Genomic DNA, 21,365 nt, shown 5'->3' with positions numbered 1-21,365 from the left:
TGGGTCGTTAGCTCTGAAAAAATAGTTGGTAATTATTCTAGAATTATTCCTGAAGTAAGTACTAACAAACAGAGATTTCCTATTCCGATAGGGACGGGTTAATATTTTTATGGCACTACCTGTGTAAGATTGTCGGCTATGTGAACCATTGCTATCCATCGGGCACAATGTAAAATTGTCATAAAATCTGCGGAAGTCATGCTAAATTTGAGCAAATTTTTTCTCTTTTTACGTGTTCTTTTGTTATACAACTCATTGTCAATGTTGTTTTAAAAACCAACAAATATGTTTATGAAGGTACCTAGTTATGAGTACCTAGATCCCTGCACAGGGTAAATTTATGGTAGTGATGCACAACTTTTTCAGCAGAGGGGCCGCTTTGCCTACTTTTCAAATAGCCCGCGACCTACAAGTAGATTATTTTTTGTATTCGTTGAGGGGGAGGCGGTTAGCAGCAAAATTCAAGAGTTAAGGTTTCTGTTGAATTTTTTGTTATGCAAACCGGTTCTTCAAATTTTGTTCCTTTTAGGAAATGCAGCATAAAGTAACCAAAACTCTATAAAAAAATGTTGTCAGCCAGGGTTTTCAAGAAATACCCCAAATATTTAGATTTTTCTCTATGGACAAGTGGGCTGTATGAAATTAGCACGCAGGCTGCAAGAATGGGGCTGCAGGTTGTGCATCACAGGATTGTGACGAGTAAATTTTTACAGCCGAAAATCAATCCCGCACACAACACTCACAAGCTAGTGATAAAAAGATAGACAATTTAGTGATATTTTTCTTGGAAGCCTTGAACCAGGGGATGATAGTTATAAAGCGTTGATTGTTTTGAAGAGGAAATTGAGAAGCATGAAAGCGAAATCTTTACAACAATCATTTATAATTAATTTGAGAAATATAAGTTTATTTTTCTAATTTATTTTTTAATAGTTAATACCTTCCCATATTTTGAAAATATACTGCACATTTGCGAATATAATGATAGTAGAGGCATTAAGGTAGGCACATACGACTTAAATACATATGACTTTCAATTTGCATAATTTTTATTTCTTGCCAGGGTTATAAAGAGCGAATTTAGTCGGTCCCCTCTTGCTCGTTATAACCAAGTTTGTCTGTATATAATAAAGAGTTTTGCAACTATGTTTATATGTAATCCAATTTTCATAATTTTTATTTCTTTCCAGTTAATTTATTTGCTTTTTATGTGTTAAAAAACCATTGCAAGAATATGTGTATATTCTTTCAGTTTGAAAGCAATTCGTGCCAAAGTTTGGGCCATGCGTGAAGAAAGCCCGCTTTTTGACTGCAAGAAGTACGCGCAAGGACTGGAGGGACTGTACGCACGAATGTGGGAGCGCTTCTCTCATGATCTCGAGCCACAGCATCTTACTAATTGAGGAAGGCATTAAGTAATAAGTAATTTAAGCATTTCAACACAATGGATTCTGTAACATTATTGGTTTTTTCTGTGACCCTCAGCCTAAATTCAAATTTTGTTACATTTTTGTGAGTGTAAATATTCTTGAGATATTTGTTACGGACTTTTAATATATCTTAAGATTTGGCACTTGTTTGTGACTAATATAACATATTAATCTAGAAGACAAATTTAGAACTTTGTATGCTAGAGAGCTCTGTGAGCAATAATTGTTTATAATAATTTGTACATATTTTAGTTATCTTGATTTTTTATGTGTTCTACCGTTATGTTATTTTGGATAACTTCCTCTAAAAGATACATTTTATATAGTGATTGGTGTTTGCCAATGTTATTACACTATTTATTAGAACAAAAAAGTCATTTGAAATGAGTTTTAAAGGAATTAACTTCCCTAGATTATTTTTTACTACTTCAGCTTCAAGACACAAGAATTCTCAGCTACACTGAACCATTTATTGAGGAAAACACTGGTATTTCTCTGGTATAATATTCAAAGGCATTGAATTAAATTCAATTTCAATCCTAAGTGGGGTGTTTTCATAAATTAAAGATACTGTTATAAACAGTTTTAATTTTTCTGACATTGAACATTGCAAAAAAATGTTAGTTTTGTATTATTTTAATTAAAATGACAACTCAAAAAAGTATATTTCTGAGTTGATGATGCAGATATTCTCCGAAACCTACTTAAAATATTATGACAACTAAATATGCATTATTGGGAGCTTTAAATTCAATAAAATCAGTAAAAAAAAATCTTATTATTCAATGTAATTTATTCAAAAAATTGATGTGGTTATTAAAAACTACCACTGCTCCAATAGTATTTTTTTTTTAAATAAAAAGTAAATATAATGATTGATAATAATTAAAAACTATGTGAAACCTGTGACTTAAATATGGAAATAATTTTTTGTGGAAGTTGTGGAAGCAGTTTTGCAATTCTGAAAGATACAATGCAACTATTAAACGCCAAGCATTCCCATTTGGACTGGCGTTGAACTGCGCGGATATTACAGTTAGTTAGCACATCTACGAACATTTGCTCTTACTGGCACTGGCAAATGTTCTGCCTTTGTCAAACGGGGTAATACTTCCTTAGACTGTCGACTTTTCCAAGGTTTCTGTAAGATTTAATATTTCATCTGGATTTAGTTTGTCTTCACTCAACTTGTCAACATCACATTGGGGATCGGATGGCAAATCTAAGAGATATGAATTTATTTCAAAGTCACTCAGCCTTTCCATCTAGAAGAACATCACAAGAACTTTATAAAAGCACTGAGCCTTTCCATCTAGAAGAACATCACAAGAACTTTATGAAAGCACTGTGCCTTTCCTTCTAGAAGAACATCACAAGAACTTTATAAAAGCACACTGCTCCTCTAGGAAATAATTATGTTATATGTGTGCTCACAAGGATGCCACAATTCCTCTAAGAGTTAAAATTAATACTTGTATCAATGTAAAAAAAAACATTAATTTAAACCAACATAATATTGTTTATATAACCTTTATTTTCAAAACAACATTTTTGAGAAGTCTAAAACTGGGATGCGAAATATCGAAATATAATAAATTATTGGCCTAATATTAGTTTGGTCAACAACTTGCATCCTTCCCTGCTGTATTGAAAGTCCACACAACCCTGTCCTCCGATTCATACCTATTTACTAATTATATACATATTTACTAGTTTTATCCAGATTAGATTGATTCAATTACTCTTTATCCACTGGAGCGTTCTGCTTTATAATCAATTTCAGCCTCGAGCGCTCGGAAATTTTTAAGTGTTTGGTTTGGAAATTACCCGCCCTCTTTAAAAAAAATATATCTCCGAATTTTAATATGGAGACATATAAACTGCTGGTAGTGCTAGAGAGCCATTGAATGCACCTCCATTTGATCGTTTATCGCATATTTTTAGGATTTATGAAAAATTATTAAAAAATAGTTAAATTTATAATGCGTGATTCTGCTTATTATTTATTTTTAAATTGCCGTTTGTAGAAATATTATGACTTTTGTATGTTGTCTATGACCTAGTTGATAAGAACTGCTATAAATTTAAATTCAAACATGATTTTTTTTTCAATATGTGAACACATGATCAATAATTTGTAAGAAAAAATATTTTAATAATTTCGGTTCATGGAATGTCAATAAAAAATAAGTCGAAAGAGATGCGAGACATCTTTTGTTAGAGTGTGAAACTATTAAGTTAGAATGATTAAAAGAAGATCCCAAAGCGCTGGAGCTTATGAAATAATTACAATAAATATTTTAAAATATCTCTTCAAGTTGCCCACATTTTGGCCAGCGTGATCTCGCGGGCGTTTGCAAATTGGCCATGCAAATAAGGTCCAGTGGTTATTATATCTGAATGAATGATTCACCTCTGGAATATCCTACATTAGTAGATATTATTTATATATGGATATAGAAGGACAGGGATAGAAAGTGGATGTGTCACATGTCAGAGGAAGGAGTCATTTACTGTTTTTTAGTGTTTTATTTTATTGTTATTGTGAGTAACTATTTATTTAGTTAACCTGGAAATATCTAGTTATGTGTAATTTAGTAATCAAGCATTCGTTATTGGAATGTAGTTTGTTTAACTATTGATTGTGATTTGAGATTGGTCTTATATTCTTCTAAATGTTGTGTAAGATTGATGTCATAAAAATAATAAATACATATGTAATTTTTCCAAGTACCTTCCTATGTTAATAAATTGATTTAAATATTTTTTGCACATTACATTTATTTTTTATCGCCTTTTAACCACGTCTCACATCTCCAGTTATTTATATCAACTTATCCTATTGGTTATTTGTTGTGCTTCAATAAGATTAAGATAAATAATCAAAACTTATAATAACAAAGCCTACAGAATGATATTTCACTGAAGCAATCTAGTAGCTGTGAATTTCAGTACGCTGCCATGAACTTTCCCAATATTACACTATTTGTGGTCTAATGTGTTTTTATTTAGAAATAGATAGTGGTTTGTTTTGAATGTGTAAGTCGTAGTTGAGAAATAAATAAAGATTTTATTTCAAATATTAATCATTAATAGACTATACTTCAATATTTATATCATTGGTTATTAGGTAATAAAGATAAAAAAATTAAGGCCAGTTTCATAGAGCGCATGCGAGAATACAAACCAAAGATCTATCAAATCAGAATTAAGTTTCCACCAAATGACAAATCACTTATGCCACACATAATTAGTGGCTTTTATCAACAGAGCATCAATTTATTAACACTTCACATGATGTCGATCAGTTCTAAGAATAGCCAGACCAACTCTACTAAACTTATAAATTGGCTGGCAGATAACTTGCGGAACACAACAAATTTCTTTGTATCCACTTTGCACAATAAAGTTGGGCGCTCTGTGACTTGAACATGGTCCAAGTGGGGACATTGAATACTAAATGACTATACGCCACTTTGCGGCGAAACAAGTGTATTAACCATTCTAGAATCATCTAATGTAAGTTGTCAATGAACCATTTAAATCGCAGAGCTTGCAAATGTCAGTGTGTACATGCGTGTAGTGGATTTGCACCATTAATGGTTCTATCATTTACCTTTCTCTTGTTTTTAGGAACCCTGATCATATTTTTTGGAAGAAATTGAGCAGAATTTAATAAAATATTGGATTTCTAAATAGTCTTCATCGATTTAAAATGTTAATTATATAACCTATCAATAATTCCTGTACACAATTTCATTTAGTGGACATTCTAATGATATTATTCACTAAATATTATGTACGTCAAAGGGCTTAACTCGTTCAGTGCTGATGCTCCTATGGGCGGACCAGCTAAATTACTTTTTTCTTGAACTTGGATTTTGTATGTTATCTAGTTACTAGCTATATGAAAGTAGGTTTGTTTACGTTATAAATAAGTGGATAAAAATCAACAACAAAAAGCCAGCAGTGAATGAGTTAAGCTAATGCTTCTCAAGTTTTTAGAACAGCAAAACTTTCAAAATGTTGCAGTTCATTTAGCTTCAAAGGATTTTCTAAATGAAAATATTTTAATTTTATAATAATACGCAATTTGTGAATGTCCCTATCTCTTCACTCAGTTTTTAAAATGCTACAACCATGGCCTCAACTTCACAAGATTAAAATTTTTCATAGAATTTACATCTTAGTTTTTCAATGTATGTATTTTCAAATACATATTACACTAAACAAAACAAAAATTGTTACTTCAAGAAGTATCTGCGACCCTTTACACTGCTTTAGGGTCGTTGAAAAAGGAATAACAAGATGTGCCCTGTGTCCGCGTGTTTCGTGATGCAAATATTTACCTAATCGAGACTTGTATTTCCAAAACTGTGTTTACAAAATTCAAATGGGGTAGAGATCAGGCGAGTGTAATTGAGACAGAGCGCTGGGCTATTAAATGGGCCTAAATGGAACATTTGTTTCCATTCAAATTTGTCTAGAAGGCACTTCTAGTTTTCTTTATTCTATGTTTAGGGTAGTGTTACTGTTTACCTTATAGATACAAAGTTTAAAAACTAATATAATTTATCTACAATTATGAGTACAGTAGATTTTGCTTATTGTGGGTTCATATTTTACTCAGTTGTTTCTTTAGAAATAACAGTGTTCCAACAAATTATATGAATTAAATTAGATTATAGTAAGATTCAATGGTGTCCCCCATTGAGTTACTGCGTTTCCTCTCTCTAACACTGATTTGATCAATTTGCATCGGCCATTGAATGACATTTCTATTTCCCAGTTTGATTGGTGTTGATAATTTTGTGCTAATTACTTATCTCGGGTGTTCTAATGTGCTAATTACACTTCAGGTGTTTCAAATTAACTTTCAGCACAATAATAGATGAACAAGCACAAACATTATTTTAACAGTAAGGTTTGTGATATGATAATTTGTTAGTAAGGATTTAGAATGGATTATATTATAATTTATGTGTTTCCAGAAAGGCAGAGTTGCAATTTAAGTTGGACAAAAATGACTGATTTCATAATATGATTGGTAAAATAAACCATGATTTTTTAAGAAAATTTCATAAATATTAGTTCTGACTGATTCACTCAGTACTCTTCTTTCTATGGTATGTAGGTGTAGCTAAAAAAACCTTCATTTATATATATATATGTATTGATGATTGTAACATTATGTAAAGGTATTTTGAGGAAAACAAAGAACGCAGTTGTGTATCTGTCTGACATACTTTTGGTTTTTTTTAAAGTTTCTTAAAAAAAGTACACATTGTTATTGGAAGCAAAGTCAGTCTTTTATGTAAAATATATGTTCCATTACCAACATCCTATCAATAAAAGTAGTATACAACGTGTCTTAATAACAAGCAAAATCCACTGTGCTTTTTATTACTCAAAAGAAATAATTATTTGTAATGTTAGGAATATTACACAAGCCGACAATATTACATTTGTTGTTATCATTCATTTCCAAAAATATTTAGAATATTACTATAATCTTCTCCATTATCGATTAAATTTTCGATCAACAATAATTGTAAATTTACACCAAAACTTTCTGAAAATTGTTGATCGATGAAGTTTGGTGGGAACGATTAACGTCGATTACTAGGGTATGACTGCATTTTGTGTAAACTTCTATTATTGCCCTTAAAATTAGCAGAGGACTTCTGCACCAGGGGCAAATATGATAACCGTGTCAAATGAAGTGATGTAACTAACTAGATTTACCTTTAATGTTAGTAATGGAGAAAGCGGGGTGATATATGGAAGACTGTGCCTCAATTCAATATTGGGAGAATTCAGTCCCGATACAAGTGTGCTGACCGAACAGTGAATATCACTTACTTACTATTGTGAATCTAAGTGGCAATATAGTTGACATCTAGAATTGAAACCATATTAGATATTCTTCACTGCTTCTTAAATAAATGTAAAATTGTGACATTGTTCTGTGTACAAACAGGTTTGAATTTATCTTAGAATATATTTTTATCTAATAAAATGTGTGGAAAGTATTACACATGTGTTGTTTTCATTATATCCCTTCATACATTAATCTACATGTATGTATGTTGTAGAAGTACACTGTATGATACAAAAAAAATGGTGTAAAACATTTTACTTTAACACTTTCACTGCGTTATTTTAATATGGCGTAAACCAACTGTGCTGATAAAATACGAAATTTTCATAACGGACTACTTCCCTAATCCGAAAAAAAATGAGACTTTTGCATGTTTGGTTTATTATTGGGGATCACACCTACCAATCGCACTGCCTGACAGCGCTACATACTCTCCTGTTGTTATGTAATTGGCAGGACAAGATAGTAGGCGTCATTGCGTAATGGTGAGTTTACACGAGACATTTACTGTACTATTTACTCATCAAGAAATTATATTTTGTAAACTCAAGATTGATTTTTTTACTTCTACTACGGAGGTAAACAGAGAAAACAGAACGCCAGACTGCCCTGTCCTTACACACAATCTCTGCTTTCACCACGTTCATGCAGTTTGTCATATATAGTATAGTCATGAACACACTCCGAGTACAGTACAACCACGCATACAGAGCCCTATTTGGCCTCCCCTGGCGATGCAGCGCCTCACAGATGTTCACCGAAGGAAGGGTGCATGGGTTCGCTGCTTTGATGCGCCACAGAATAGCCGGGACGAGGCAGCGCTACCAGAGATCGGACAACACTCTTGTCCAGGCCGTTGCCCAGTGGCAGGGAGCGCCTCTACACCGGAGATGGAGAATTTCACTGAAGCCACCATAAAGACCTAATGTGCACATCAATGTATTGATTTTTTATTTATTATTTTTATTTTTATTTATTTCTTTATTCATTTTATTTTTATGTATTAATTTAAATGTAAACTTTTATGGCAGGCAGAGCATTGCACACACCGCTCTGTCCAGCTGAAATAAACATTATTATTATTATTATTATTATAACAAATTGATTTTGACCGCCTAAAAAGGGTAATTATATAGTATTGTTATAAAAAGAGAAAGTGCAGGCAAAACCATCGTGAACAGGTAATTATCGGTTTGAAATGAAACAACGGGGTTTTTCTAGATTATTTTCATCATGGTAATTCCTAAAGCAGTGAACAGGTAATTATCGGTTTGAAATGAAACAATAGGGTTTTTATAGATTATTTTAATCATGGTAATTCCTAAAGCAGTGGACAGGTAATTATCGGTTTGAAATGAAACAATGGGGTTTTTATAGATTATTTTCATCATGGTAATTCCTAAAGCAGGGTTCGATACAAAATCCAGGCATCTGTGGACATTCATTGCAGCAATAATTAGAATCGTTTCGTTTTTGATTTTTTTTCCCAGCAATATTTGCATTGCCTTTTTTTTACTTTTCCTTTGTCGTTTCTTTCGCATAGGGCTGGCAAATGTCTTATATTTGACACTAATGGACGAGGAATGATAGAAAGAGGAGGACCAAGTAAATTGTCGATTTCTTCCAGTCTAAAATCATATAGACTTTTCTTACGCTCACTCTGTGCATTGTACAAATAGTAAGCATTTATTAGCATTGATTGGAAAATGTGAATTCCCAGTTTCTTATACCACCTCAAAGTTTTTCGACGACATGGGTAGTAGGCAAGCATTTGGTCGTGAAAATCTACGCCGCTCATGTGTTTTTTGTATTCAATAATCATTTTTGGCTTACAAACCTCCTTTCCTCGACGATTGGTAGTTTTCGTCAATTGCCCATCGAATTCGGAAGATATCGTCAAAATTTCACGTCGATCCTTCCATTTTGTGACGCATATCCCTTTATTTGTATACATGCTGGTAGACTCTCCGGTTTTTAATTTTTTTTCAGTAATTTCCTTCGGTGTGTCCTTCCGGTTTGATCTGAGGGTCCCAGTAACAAATGTTTTGTTTTCTAATAAATGCTCCGTCAATGGAACGCTGTTATAGAAATTGTTCATGTATAAACTGTGCCCGACTCCAGTCTTTCCTTCCATCAATTTCTTTACCACTTTGTTGGTGTGGTCTTTACCACCGAGTTTGATGTCTGCTGCACCACCATAAACAATTATTTTTAGGGCCAATCCATTTGACTGACCCAACATATACAGTTTTATGCCATATTTCGCTTTTTTCCCTTTCATGTATTGGCGGATCAATAGTCTCCCTCTCCAGAGCACCAGCGATTCATCGATGGAAAGATTTTTACTAGGAGTATATATAATCTCCATCCTATCATTGAAAAAATCGATGAGTGGCTGAATTTTTCCTAAACTTGAACGTTGATTCTTCCTCATTACTATTGAAGTGAAGCACTCTAAGGATAAGTAGAAACCTATCTCGAGCCATGTATTGAGAAAATGTCGGCAGGTTGAATAAATGATTTTTCTTCCAATAGTTGTTTAGGCGATTCATCCTAATAGTTCCCATGTGGAAAATAAGCCCTAAAAACTTCCTGAATTCCTCGATTGTTATGTCCCTCCACTTTGTGATTCGGCTTTTATCACCTTTCGACTTTGATAACACCTCTACCGTATAATCGTTTGTTTGTTTGATGACCATCTCACACAAGTCATCATTGGCGATGGCATTGAAAAAGTTGATCGATTCTCTTCCAGCTTCCATAAAATTTATGCCAGATACACCGGTAAATGGGATGTGATGTGATGGTTTGGGTGAATTTGACCACTGTCTTGGTTCGGACATTGATGGTTGGTTTGGAGGCAGTGGTGATGCTTCCGGCACTGGCTGGATAGTGTAATCTTCATCTGATTTATCGTTATCCATGTCTTCCAAGTCATCTTTATCCGATTCGGGGAAGATCTCTAAGTCGCTTCCCGAATCGTCAAAATCACTATCGGTGTCGCTAAAGTCGTCATCTAGCCTAGCTCTTTTGGATGTTGATGGCTGATCCATATTTCAAGGTATGTATAACACAAAAAAATATCAAAAGTCCAACAAAAAAAAAAAAAAAAAAAACACTTTATTTTGATTCAAAAGTCCGAACACACAAAAAATAATAACGAAAAGTATAATAAAAAATACTTATAAACAAGGAGACACTTTGTATAAAGTCAATAACAATCACAATTATCACACACACATTGTAGTTGTGTGAAACTTATAGAAAAAGTCGCGTGTAAACTCGCCACAACGGTACTACGGTAGATAAAAAACAATAGCGACCGACCCGCGCAACATATAGATGTATACTGAAGTTATCCTACATGCTGAGGGTATTATATACCCAATCCGTTGGTGCTAACGTTTTTTTATTATCATTTCTCTAAGTTATAAGATGCCCGTACCTTGTATGGGCAGCGCATCCCGCGAACTTTGTATCGCCCGTACCTGCTACGGGCTCAGCACTGGACGTGTTAAATCTGTTGTTCCTTTTTGGTCCTATTATTACTACTAAGAATGGAACCAAAGTCAAATATTGTAAAACAATTTTTTTTGTATTTCGAGAGGTAGCTCATTGTAGGTAGCTTACGTATTGCCAGAGCTACCTTTTGCAAAAGAAATTTTGAAAAGTTTTGACTTCGAGATGCTGCCATTCGATTTTCGATGTGCTGAAGTGCCCAACTCAGTTGACATTATTTATCATAATAGAATGGGTTATTTCTATGACTCGTTCTTGAGTTTGACAGTTTTGGCTGTGGAAAGATTTCATTTGTTTCCCCCCCTCCTACAACATGGCACCCATGTTCACAACCCCATTTTCTCAAATAGACCTTCCACACAGTAGGGGAAAGTGGTCACCATTCGTACGCGGGGCACATTCGTACAGTTAGTATAGCAGAAAAACTAAACGGCACACAAACACGCCTTTGCTTGTGTGCATAGACATACCGGCCGCCATGTTGCCAGCGGAGTGTCGCGTCAGTCGCACTACGGTGTATCAGCTGACAAGACGTAACGTGTTTTCGCGAGCGATGAGTCATTTTTTACCTAAGTTAGTTCGTAATTGTAAGCAGGATTGTTATGTTTTTGACAAAATGGTGATGATTGATTAATGTTAACATTGTTTATTTTGAGCTTTAATTGTTATATTTCTCAAACTAAATTAGAATTTGTATAAAGTTGTATTTTAATTTTGTGCAAAGGCATGGGGTGCATTTGGACACCCAGAAAGGGGGCACATTCGTACGCGTACGAATGTTCCCCTTTAGATTTTATTAACCACCAGTATATTGAAATTAAATTTTTATGAAAATACCGTTCAATAATTGGCATATGTCAAAATCCTGGCAAAACAATCAACATTTATAATATTCCTAAACTGGTAAAACTTGCATATTTCGAATCTTTTAATGTAAAAAATATTACAAGTGTATTTGAAAAGCCAAGTATATGGCCGTTCAATGAAATGGCCTTCAGCGATGAAGATTTCGCTCCCATTGACGTGTACTCTTCAAATAATTCGGTAAATGTGCCACATAATCCGGACACAATTACTGTCGCTCTAGAACTACAACCTTCCACCAGCGTGCCATCGACTGATATGAATGAGTCAGATATTCGTGAGCAGTCGCCTTCTTTGCTCCAAAATCCTCAAGACATTGTTACCGGAACTGGCGAACCTTCCACCTCTCCGGCTGAGGCACAATCTGAACCGAGTTCTTATCTTCCCATAACACCAGAAGTCATAAGACCTTATCCTACAGCCGTTAGAAATAGAAAAACCAATTAAGGAAGTAAACCGGGTAAATCCCGTATATATACAGACACACCTAAAAAAACTGAACTAGAAGAGAGACATAGACAGAAGGATTTGAAAAATACAACAGGAAAGGAAAGCCAGAGCCAAAGCAGTGAAACGTAGTTTGAAGGAACTTAATTCAAGACAAAAGAAAATAGAAAGCGATGAAGATTCAGAGAAATCTGAAGGATCGCAATTTAGCTTGCGGGAGAGTTCAACATCTCCAGTTGATTTAGAAATGGACGAAGAGACTGATGATCGTGGTATCAATAATAATTTAAATGTAACACCAGCGAAAATCAAAGATAATTCTAATGTTTTGGTAAATGTGAAAAAAGACCTCTGTTGTTTATTACGTCGGAAAAGTTCTGTCATTATTCGGGTACAGAGATAAAAATATCTGATCTTCGGAAGCAACCGGGATTATCATGGTCATGTTTTTTCCCTGATATAGAAGACATACACACTCTGTATATCAGCGATGTCGCCATGATCATCCCTGATCCTCAACCACGAACGGGCTGTAAAGTAATAATGGATAGACTTTTTACTTTTGCAGTTAATTTAAATAATTATAATGTGCAATAAGTTCCAAAGTAACAACCAAATGTATAATTACCTACTTTAAGTTTAAATTGTCAAAGACTCTCCAACGACGTCATACAAAATGATTGTAAACATCTCATTTAGACTGATTGTAAAGCTTAGAATTATCAATAAGTAAACTAAGGATGAACGATTTTATTTTTTGTTATTTTTCTAAAGAAAGATTTATCGACTATGAGTCAAGTCACATATTATTAAATTAGTTCTTTGATAAATAAATATTTTTATAATAATTAATACAAATTTAACGACTTTATTGGCTTTTTAATTACCCTGTACGAATCTACCCCATGGCGATGAAAATTTTAACGTACCCCGTACGTGGGGTACGTTCGTACAAATATCTTATCGTAGAAAAATGGATATAACCCTTTAACCTTTTGACATAATAGTTTCGGACTTTTTTGTAATAAACTACAATATATTTGTTACACTTGGGTACACAAATTAGATAAATTCGACAATCAATCACAAAGTAAAAAAATAAAATCTAAAAAGTGTACGAAGGGTAACCACTTTCCCCTATCCCCAAAGACGACATCGGCTCCTCGAGGCCTCCTGTGTAAAGTTAATGTTAAAAAATTCTTGTATCTACAATCATATTAAAATGTGGCTTATTTCGGTATATGTAATTACATTGTATTATAAATAAATTATATCATTTCAAACAGCTGTGATGAAAAGAGTTTGAGATGTTTCGGTATGGGGAGGGGAAGAGAAAGGTGGGTAAGTACCTGGCAATTCACATATGGTCACCGAATATGGCTAAAGCCATATTGATTCCAAATGGTGTTATTTCACGACTTTCACTAAGGCAAAACTGAGAGTATCTTCATCCACTGGAAAAGGCTACAGACTACAGTAAGGCAATATAAACAAGGCGCAAATAACCTTGATTCTTCAATGTAAATGTAACACTGCAAATATTTCTGGGATTTTTCCACGGGCGGCTGACACCTCAGATCAGTTGTACATTGACTATCCAAAATTATAAGACGATAATAATTAAAGTTTATATTTTATAAACTATTAAATAGTAAACACAAGATCAAAAAACTGGTCAATTTCTTGATCTGAATACTGCCAATGCAGCGGCATTTATTGGCAGGTTGGGTGGCGACATCTAACATTTCTGTTAGGAGCTCTACCCATTCTGCATCTACCTAAGGTTGAAACCAGCTGACCCAACTTCTGTCTCTATATGCACCATACAACAAATGCAGTGTCACTATAACCCCAGGCCCAATATTATGCAGGTTTGAGTCATGTCGGAGACGGACTGACAGAGATAATATAATTATGTGTTTGAAAGAGATAGTTATAAACATAGGTCTGGTAGTTATGCAAAGTGTAAATGCCATGTGAAATAAAAGTTCTTTTGAATTTGGACAATATTCTTGTCTGTCATTTGTGATGAATCATTATGCTTTTCAAAATCGGTTGATGTCATATTAAAAGTAAAAAGATAATTTTAAAGAAAAAACTATTTTCAATGAAATGGAAAAAAAGTGAGATTGTAATAATGTTTGTTATATATTTGTCTTATATTAGTAATTTTAGTTACAAAAAATGTAAGGCAAGCCATTTTGTATGTTTGTATTAAAAATTATATGTTTATTTCTAATAATTAAATTTGATAAGAGTATTTTATCATCTTTCAAAAACAGTTTTTTGTTTTCAGATACATTCAGAAATATTCCATTTATTTTGATTTTATTGCAAAACGGAAATACCCTGACCTTCTGACAGAATTTTTAAAAGAGAGAAAAAAAATAGATGACTTTTTTTTAATGACATACTAATGTTTATAAGACAAGGTTTTTTATGCATTAGCCTCAAATATCCATACGAATTGAAAATATCTCACGAGTAAAAATAAATGCCGCCGACGGGAATTGAACCCACAACTTCTGATGTCCTGTTAGGTGATCTGGACCACTGAGCTACGTCGGCTTATTCCCAACCTGCCAAATAATTTATATACTTTTTCACCTGTAAACAACCAACTTTATTTTTGTAGGAAAGGCTCTGTTAGTGCTGAATTTCCCACTAGATGGCGTCGAGACATATTATATCTACATTTGTTGGTGAAATATTTTGACTTGTCAAATATTATTTGTTTAATGATAAACTGATGTTTTTAAGACAAGGTTAAATAAATCACATAGTTGCACTCTTCTCTTGCCATCGCGATCCTTTGTTAGACAGAGACTAGAATAGTTTCATTGCCTATGTTCTTTTTTTAAACTACATTGTCGAATTCCAATTGTTTGTCCAGTATTACGTGTGACGCTATTGTTGATAGTCTATTTCTTTCGAACTGTCAGTCGGTTAACTATAAAATATTTGCTTAAAAACGATATAAAGTTTAATAAATAAACATTCTAGATCAGTGGTCTTTTTGTCGCCGCGGACCGGTCAACGTCTGAAAATTTTACCGTAGCCCGCTGAGGATGGTTAAATTAAATGTTAATATTCTAGAACGTTATGTGCCAGCACGGGTTGTGCAGAGTTTTTTTATTCTTCAACAGGATTGTGTCGGCGGTTACTTATCGTAAAGATGTTTTCAACAGAATAAGTTTTTTTTCGCAGCCCGGTTCCATTTGCTCCACGGACCGGGGGTTGGGGAACACTGTTCTAGATGACTCGGGAGTGTTTAGCAAACGAGAATAACGTGTTTCCGATAAAAAAAAACAGCGAAATATCATTTTACAAGTGAAAGATTAGGAAAGTATTCTTGTCAAACAGAGGCTCAACGAAATAGAGGCGCAGCCCGGGGCTAATATATTTTGGTTTAAGGTGAACGGCTGCGCGGCATTCTTCATACAAATATTAAATTTGGATTTGAGGTCAAAATACTTGACTAACTGAATAATTATTTTTTTAATTAAAAATAATAGCAAGCGGTGCACGTAGAAGTGCAAAAAAAAAGGTGCTTTAAAGCTATGCGACCTGAGGGTTGGAACCAAAAACTCTTCAGTGTTCAAAACATTTTGAAGAACATATGTTTATTAGGATGGAGTAAAAATACACAATATTAAAATTATGTATCCACATTTCGAAAATTGATTATTTCCTTACATGTTATTATTATTATTATTTTACTACATGTTTTAGGTAATCCTAGAAGAACTATTTGGTAATGTGCATTTATGGTAACATGATATATATATAGTAGTTAACTTTAACCGTTAGAGCTTGTACATACAAGTGGCGTTTCGAGATGCTGTACGTGGCCATCTATAAATAGAACATAATGTACACACTGTCTCCTTTTCAGATGGATCTCCAAGTAACTCGTTTGCATGGCCTAAGAGCTTTAAGAATCCACCTTTGAAAAAACCGATCATGAAAATCACCAGGCAGAAACTTCCTGTGGCAATGTTGCACTTCACAAAAGTACACATTCCTTTTCTGAAAGTGGCTAATTGTCAAAGAAATAATTTTGCACTGTCAGTTTCATTATACTTGCATAATTTCTTCTTCAGTTTCTGTTCAGGCTGAAAAATTCAACAGGGGACATAGTAAAAACATGAAATAAAATCAAATTTTTGTTTTAGGATTCACTATTTCTTTATTCCATAAATATTGTCAATTTCGTAAACATTTAAGGAAATAATTCTCTTGCTGATTAGATTCAACAAAAAACCTACCCAAGGATGATAAAATTGTATTTTAATATTGATTTAGTTAATCCTGTGCTTACAAATCATAATTGTTTATTTTGTTAATTTGAGTAAATATTTACTTTTCAATACTCAAACTCGAGAATGCTGAACACGTGTCTTTGAATCACATTATGTATCTAATTTTACTACTGACACTTAAGTCTTGTGGTTAAGAACTGCTAGCATTAATGTATTATTATTTGGTTCTGCTAAATGTATATATAATTCTAAAAAGACTGAAATGCCCAACTGAACTTACAGAAGTAATCAGGCAGTTTGCCGTAAATAGCTAATGGTGGGCGTAATAATAATGTATTGTAATGATAGAGAAATCCAGCAAAGATTTTACACTTCCATGAATATAACAAATAAATAATAATACATGTATGGTTAACAATATCACCTCTGCTGATCCAAGAGTTGTACCGACTACAATAGTTTAAACGATTTAATAAATAACAAGCATATTATTTGTATAACCAATAAAAATTAATGCTCCAGATGTAATAAATACTTAAAAAATAAACCAATTAAGAACTGTACAATAACTGAAAAACATAGTTCTCTACAAATCTATTAGCAAATATGATTTAAACATCATACTTGTACGTATGTTGGCTATAGTTTATATTTTAAGTGTCTTCATGAGAGCGTCGGTGGAGTAGGACTTGGGCCTTTCGATGGGGAAGCCGAGGGCACGGGACCAGACAAGTTGGGCCAACACTCCCAGGGCGCGGGACACTCCGAACAGCACGGTGTAGTAGTTCATCTCCTTCATGCCGTAATACTGAAACACATATACAACAATACATAATAAATTGTGACTTCATTTTATTAATTAAGCAATTCTTATTAATTATCAATTCTGATCGTTGAAAGTACTACTACAACTACAAATAGACAATGTGCAATGTGACTCAAGCCTTAGTTATATGAATGTACTGATGAAAGAATTGAAAGAATTTCTGTAATATTACGTATACCTAAGGCAACATATATGTATGTAGAACAAAATATTAACAATATTAGTATTAGTATAAGAAAAAAATTGTAATGTAATCTCTTTGCAGTCTTTGCACGCTACATACCTGGAGAAGTACTCCTGAGTGAGCATCCACATTGGGCCATGGGTTCTTCACCTTGCCCAGCTCAGTCAGGATTGGGGGAACCACCTTGTAGACGTTGGACACCAGACGGAACAGCTTGTCGTTGGGCAAATGCTTCAGGGCAAACTCACGCTGGCAGGTGTACCTAACCAAATAGAGAAAACACAATTCAATGAAAAATTTCACAATAAAAACAGAAGACAAATTCATGGTCGTGGAATTATGACAGATTTTTGTTTACAAAGTAATTGATTACAAATTGTGCCATAAATTAAGATCACCAACTAACAGGTAATGTTGGCTATTAATCTTTGGTAATAAGGCAGAAATAACAAAAGAGGTAGGAAGCATTGTTGTATTAGCACAATTAAGTTTTGTTAGTCAAAATTTTCCGATAACAAAAAATATTGGCACTTTGGAAAATGTAGCTGAAAAATAACAGGTTAGACTCGACTTTGATCTAACTAAGTTTTCCTCAGCACACGTGGCTGTAGGCGGGAACAACCTATCTGGACTTTATATGATGATGTTGAACTAACCTAGGATCTGTCTTCCTCAGCACAGCGTGTCCGTAGCCGGGAACGACCTGTCCAGACTTCAGGGTCTTCCAGATGAACTCTTTCAGCTGCTCCTCAGTGGCATCTTCTCCCACTTGCTTACTCAACTTCTGGAGCCATACAAGCACCTGAAATTTATTCTCATGTAAGAAAGTGTGGCAATAAATGTTATTATATTCAAAAAGTTTTTATTAGTTTTATAAGATTAAACATTATCCATGATTACTTAATAATTGGGAAAATATATTATAGAAAAATTCTAATGCAATGTAACCAATATGCACATTTGACATTATTGGTTAGAATAATCAGTAAGATAAAATTCTCCACATGAAATGAACGACTATTGAATCTTTCAACCATTTTAATGGATGGTCACATTGTTCCTGTGAAAGGGCCTTTATAATCACAGGTAGATCTGAGTGTGGGATTAAGTGCTTACCTCTTGGTTGGCCAAGCCGTGAAGGGGACCAGCCAGACCGTTCATGCCAGCGGCGAATGACAGGTAGGGGTCGCTCAAGGCAGATCCCACCAGGTGCACGGTATGGGCCGATACGTTTCCGCCCTCGTGATCACTGCAAACAACGCACGCAAGAACATGGTACTTTAGCAGACGCAACAATATAGGCATACCGCTGATAACTCTGTTGAAACCTCTCCCACTTTCACATTAAGGAGCATGTTATAGAAAGAGAGGTTATAATGGAGCTTTCAGCGGCAGGACTTTACACATTCAATGTATAAAAATCGCATAGGTGTTATGTTCCACAGAAAAACTGTTGTCACCAATTATTTTTTAAAAGCATTATTATCAAAATTTCACTGCCCATCTTGTATTTAAATTACGTGTTAGGTTGGTGCATAATTAACGACCGATAACAGATTCGTAGATCTATGATATGCATAAAATATAATTATTTTGCACAAAGGAAGGCATTACAGTAAATGGACAATATTAGTTTCTTTCGAATAAATATTGAAAACCAACAGTTTCTTCGTCTCAGTGAAATCAAATTTATAGGCAACATATTTACATATAATCACAAGAAAGCAATACTGCTGTAACAGCTACTACCACCGAAGCAATTTTTGATAAACTATTTGTATTATGATTTTAGATCCGCATCAATGTATTCTGTGGCTCTACAACAAATTAATTATTGACTCTGATTTAAAAGTAACTTTTAAAAATTCAGAACAGTAATCTGTTGTGGTTTTGATCCTGTTACAGAAGATTTGCTATCCTGTAATTTTACTGTGATTACAAAAGCATAATTATCGTTGACCTTACATATTTATAAAAATGAGAATCGCTACAAGTTGTCAAAAGAAAAATCAAACTGAATGCACCAAATACGCAAATTACGCAGAATGAGACATGACATGGCGAAGCAAGTTTAGATTAAGGTAAAAGAAAAAAAATGGTGTATGTATTTCATATTTATTTGGAAAAAATAATTGATATAATGGAGGAAATTCAGCTCATGTTGAACTGCGAGCATGATTATTCAAAAAGAAATTAATTTTTGCGAAAATTGCGAAAGAACACGCCTCTATGGTTCAACATGAGCTTTACAGTTCATATTATATTTAAGTATTATTTGTGTAAAAATTATAAAACAAAAAATATCACAGCTTTTGTATCACAGTAAAGTAAGCACCCTTTCACATCTTAATGTAAACTTACTATCACAGTGTCACGATTTAATTGTTACATTTCTTACTCTTGGCCTCAAATAATGATTTATAAATTTATTTCGTAAAATTAATTCAGTCTTGTAAATTGCAAATGCAGACTATCATAGTATATAGCAACTCTATAATATATTGTCATTGTCATTTTAAATTTTGTTCCGAAGAACACATAATTTTATAGCATTATTTTAAATATTCTTTCAAAACACTGTATAATTTGTATATTTGGTGCTCTATTCGACTAAAGATTGGCAGTTCAATATGTTTAACTATCAATGAAAAAGATCACAATAATCTCTAAGTACTACGTAGATATGTTGACTGAAGTCAGGATTTCTTAGAAGCTACCTGAAAAGTAAGAACAGTGGTAAAAAAAAGTATGTTGATGTTACATTATCGATTCTCACAGCAATCGAGATGGCATTAATTGCAATCGTTGTTACTAACATTCCAGAACATATTAGATTGATATTCTCTTTTTTGGAATAATCCTCATGGCTTTAGGAAAAAAAATGGCCTTAAAAAGAGATACTTTCTAAAATAAGAAAAAAGTTAACTGATGGCACAGTTTATTGGTCAGTTTGGACAAATACCAGCTAGTGATAAGTCTTAAACCCAGTAGTATACAATTCAGCACTTCTTTATAGAACAGAACTTATATGTTTGGATATTATCCCTTTATTATAAGAGCACTGATCTTAGACTTTGCTAATTGGCTCACACTACCGATCTGCCACAAAGAAACCTTCTGTCATCAAAATAAATGAATTTGTGAAAAATATTCTATAAAATTTTGGTTTTTTAAACACACAGAATTCAAATTTAAGTCAAAAGAAATAGATTTCATACCTGTGGATGGTCAAGTACAGCCTCATGAGCTCGGTGAACTCGGGATTGTCATATCCCAACATCTTGGTGAAGTTGGCGGACCAATCCTTGCTGGTGTCGATGGCTCCAATTCCCTTACCATCCCTGTAGGAGTTGCGGTAGATGGTGGCAGCTACCACTGGCAGCTTGGCGATCAGATCCATCGTGTCTTCATAGACAGTCTGCAAGTTAGTCACATACATTAATGAAGGATTAAAAAGAAAAAAGACCGTAGATGAAAATGCAAATTTGATAGAAAATATTGTTTCGATTCATAATACGTCGGAAGAGCGACAAGTTTAGTGAATGACTTAGGATGGGTTGTTTCACAGAATTTGAACAATTCATCAAATTTCAAAGTTCAGTGAAGGTTCTATTCAAGTTCTGTTATTATTTCAATTTTGTGAAGGAACTGGCCAATAATGATATAAAAATAGAACTTGAATTGAACCTCCACAGAACTTGTAAATCAAGTTTGAAATTCGATAAATTGTTAAAATTTTATGAAACAACCTGTCCTAAATTTTTCCAAATTATTCTTTACAATTTTCTTCATGAAATGGATTCATAATAAACGAAATTGTAAAGAACATTGATTATTAAAAACTAAACTTGGAAAAAAAAGTTAGTTATTCCGGCTCCAGAGGCTCAGTTAAACTCATCCGGTATGTTTTCACAGGTCACCTGCGCAGGTAAACCGGAACATGTGAATGAAA

General features: G+C 33.7%; 2 protein-coding genes across 3 annotated transcripts in view; one reads left to right on the top strand and one right to left on the bottom strand.

Annotated features, from left to right (window-relative positions):
- The window catches only part of LOC149412306 (UDP-N-acetylglucosamine--peptide N-acetylglucosaminyltransferase 110 kDa subunit-like), a 118,978-nt gene extending 111,511 nt beyond the window's left edge, over nucleotides 1–7,467 (top strand). For both annotated transcript variants that reach the window (XM_089645911.1, XM_089645912.1), the window contains one exon: nucleotides 1,253–7,467. In XM_089645911.1, coding sequence (XP_089502037.1) covers nucleotides 1,253–1,403 — 151 coding nt within the window. In that variant the 3' untranslated portion in view covers nucleotides 1,404–7,467. The remainder of the gene's footprint in view (nucleotides 1–1,252) is intronic.
- An 8,837-nt stretch (nucleotides 7,468–16,304) lies between these two features.
- Nucleotides 16,305–21,365, bottom strand: part of LOC149412305 (putative citrate synthase 2, mitochondrial) — a 42,884-nt gene continuing 37,823 nt past the window's right edge. Inside the window, exons 5-9 of the mRNA XM_089645986.1 lie at nucleotides 20,632–20,831; nucleotides 18,530–18,662; nucleotides 18,070–18,215; nucleotides 17,513–17,675; nucleotides 16,305–17,211 (exon numbers count right to left, since the gene is read on the bottom strand). Of these exons, the coding sequence (XP_089502112.1) occupies nucleotides 17,050–17,211; nucleotides 17,513–17,675; nucleotides 18,070–18,215; nucleotides 18,530–18,662; nucleotides 20,632–20,831 (804 nt within the window). The 3' untranslated portion in view covers nucleotides 16,305–17,049. The remainder of the gene's footprint in view (nucleotides 17,212–17,512; nucleotides 17,676–18,069; nucleotides 18,216–18,529; nucleotides 18,663–20,631; nucleotides 20,832–21,365) is intronic.

This window comes from Hesperophylax consimilis, chromosome 23 (genome assembly GCF_061612785.1).
Source record: "Hesperophylax consimilis isolate HC1 chromosome 23, BYU_Hcon_1.0, whole genome shotgun sequence".
In the NCBI taxonomy this organism is placed as follows: Eukaryota; Metazoa; Arthropoda; class Insecta; order Trichoptera; family Limnephilidae; genus Hesperophylax; species Hesperophylax consimilis.
Note: the sequence above shows the minus strand (reverse complement) of the source record. Positions and strands in the feature narration are given on the sequence as shown.